The sequence below is a fragment of the Nicotiana tomentosiformis genome, chromosome 11 (assembly GCF_000390325.3).
Source record: "Nicotiana tomentosiformis chromosome 11, ASM39032v3, whole genome shotgun sequence".
NCBI classification, from domain to species: domain Eukaryota; kingdom Viridiplantae; phylum Streptophyta; class Magnoliopsida; order Solanales; family Solanaceae; genus Nicotiana; species Nicotiana tomentosiformis.
Window position 1 is genome coordinate 950,460 of NC_090822.1, and position 3,124 is coordinate 953,583.

General features: G+C 43.8%; 1 protein-coding gene across 1 annotated transcript; it reads left to right on the forward strand.

Moving 5' to 3' along the window:
- The first annotated feature begins 757 nt into the window (after positions 1–757).
- On the forward strand, positions 758–2,427 carry LOC138900836 (uncharacterized). Its single transcript, XM_070188467.1, has 3 exons — positions 758–904; positions 1,603–1,815; positions 1,960–2,427. The coding sequence occupies exons 1-3, from the start codon at positions 758–760 to the stop codon at positions 2,425–2,427; spliced, it is 828 nt and encodes a 275-aa protein (XP_070044568.1).
- The last annotated feature ends 697 nt before the right edge of the window (positions 2,428–3,124 follow it).

Sequence of the window (3,124 nt, forward strand, 5' to 3'; positions counted from 1 at the left end):
ACGACTCGTTATAAAGCAAATCTTAGCTCAATATTTCCCTAACTTAAATCCGACTTTTCCCAAACTTTATATTTCATATCCAAACATCATTTATAGTCATATCATGACTTTAAACTCATTGAAATCATGATTAACAAGTCTCATATTCATCTCAACTTATTTAAGACTTCGGTAAACCTTTCTTATCCTTCTAGAAAGATTTCGTCCTTTTTGACCTTACATTAGATAATCCTATAATGATAGTGATGTCTGAAGTACGGGGTGTAACAACATTAAATCACTTAATATACTTTTAAAGAAAATCTCATTTCCGAGCTTACATCAATTGACTTACGACGTACTTTCACGTATAAAATTATGGGGTGTAATAATTGTAACACGCGAATCAAGGCAATACAAATTCAATTTCTGCTTTCTAGCTACTACAAAAGTTCTTACTTAACTGTTTTGTTCTTCGTCCACGATCGAGGGCAAAACTACTGTTCAACCTAGATTCAGGTTAGGATGTAACATTACTACTGGTTTGATCATTTATTTTGTCTTTAACTCGTTTGTCTAATATTCTTGATTATTTGTGTTGAATCAATCCACATATCCTTCAAATCGCGTACAAATTTAATTGTTATTCGATTTAAGGGTAAATAGTTTGGCGCCCACCGTGGGGTTAAGGATAATAATGATGATTTAATACAAATCTCCATAACACACCTTATTTTACGCTTGTTCTTTGAAGTCTTAATTTAAGGTCAGCTTAAAAATGTCGAATTCTCAGTCTGCCCACTTGAATGTTGACGCTGAGTCTGGCCATCATGGCAAAAATAATAATTTGGTGCCTAGAAACGAGGTGCCTCCTGCTGATCCCAACGGAGTACCAGTTGCCGATTCGGTCGATGCTAACTCACAGGTGGCCATCGACGTCAATTTGCCAACTGATCCCAAAAATAGCGTTCACGGGGGAACCCGACCAACAACTCGAAGGCGCCCGAAGGCGAAGGCGATGGGGTAGGCCTAAGTTTGATCTTAGAAATATTGCAGGCGACGATAGCGCAACTACAAAATCAAAGCCATGCTCCCAGCAGGGTTGAGCCTGAACAATACTGGGAAAATATCTGAAGAAACGAACAGATCGTGGAAAGACTGGGTGAAGCTGAGCCTGGAGTCAGTCCCGAAATAATGAAAATGCTTGAATTATTAACGAAGCGGGTAGAGTCAGGCGAAAAGAAAATTGAGGCCAATGACAAGAAGGTGGAAACATACAATTCCAGGGTCGATCAAATCCCGGGAGCACCCCTGATATTGAATGGGCTGGATTCCAAGAAATTTGTCTAGAATCCTTTTCCTCAAAGCATGGCACCGAAGCTGATTCCAAAGAGGTTTCGTATGCCTGATATCCCAAAATAAAATGGAACCACAGATCCGAATGATCATGCGACCTCTTATACAAGCGCAATCAAAGGGAACGACTTGGAAGATGATGAAATCGAGTCGGTGTTCCTGAAGATATTTGGGGAGACTTTGTCCAAAGGAGCGATGATATGGTATCACAACTTACCCCCAAATTCCATTGACTCGTTTGTTATACTTGCAGATGCTTTCGTGAAGGCCCATGCCGGGGCCATCAAGGTTGAGACCACAAAGTCGGACCTTTTCAAGGTTAAACAAAGAGGCAACAAGATGCTCAGGGAGTTCGTGTCAAGGTTCCAGATAGAACGGATAGACCTGCCTCCGGTTGAAGATGATTGGGTCATTGAGGCATTCACTCAGGGGCTTAACCCCCAAAGCTCCTTGGCTTCACAGCAGCTAAGACAACATTTGGTAGAGTAGCCGGCGGTGACTTGGGCCGACGTCTACAACAGGTATCAGTCGAAGATCAGGGTCAAGGACGACCAAGTCGGAGCCCCTTCCGGGTCTGTTTATCAGAGTATAACTTCAACGTTGATGTTGCCAGCATCGTGTCAGCCATCGGGCACATGTAAGTATCACGGAACCCATGGTCACAGGACCGAGGATTGCCGACAGCTAAGAGAAGAAGCTGCCCAGTTACTCAACAACGGGCACCTCCGAGAGTTTATGAGTGATCGGGGTAAAAACCACTTCAGGAACAGGGACACCAACAATCAGGTCGAACAAGAGGAGCCTCAGTACTTCATCAACATGATCATCAGAGGGGTCGATGTCCCCCAAGGACCAATGATAAAGCGCACCAAAGTGTCTATCATGAGGGAAAAATGCACCCGAGATTATGTCCCGGAGGGAACCATTTCATTCAATGATGAGGATGACGAGGGCATCAAGCATCCTTACAATGACACGCTGGTAATATCTGTACTTATCAATAAATCTCGAGTTAAACGTGTGTTGATTGATCCAGGTAGCTCGTCCAATCTTTATCAGATCAAGAGTCGTAGAGCAATTAGGGTTACATGACCAAATAGTGCCAACAGTCAGAGTGTTGAATGGATTTAACATGGCATGTGAAACCACTAAAAGGGAGATAACCTTGCCGGTGAACACCACACTCTATTTGGAAGGTCGTGGGTTCACAACATGAGGGCACTACCCTCGACCTTGTACCAGGCGTTGAAATTCCCTACACTGGGAGAAGTCAAGACGGTCTGCAAAAGAGTAGCCGGCTGCAGAGGAGATATTTGCAGTCGACGAGGTGATCCCGGTGCCCGCAATTTCTACATCAAGGAATGTGTAGCGGACCAGAAAGGAAAAAATTAAATAGCAATCACTGATGTCAGTCTCGGTCGAACCAGAGGAACGAGGAATAGGCGGGGGAGGGTGATTACGGAGTCCCGAGATCGTTCATAGCTCCTGATGACACTGATGCCACCAAATCGATGGTCGAAGAGTTGGAGCAAATCATATTAATCGAACACATACCGGATCGAAAGGTATACCTGGGCACAGGATTAACCCCCGAGCTCAGAAAAAACTCATTGATTTTTTTAAAGCTAACATAGATTATTTCGCTTGGTCCTATCTTGATATGACACGGATCCCACTGGAGGTAACCACTCATAAGCTGAGTTTAGACCCGAAGTTCTATCCGGCTAAGCAGAAGAGGAGACCGCAGTCCGAGGTCAAGCATGAGTTCATCAAGGATGAGGTATCCAAA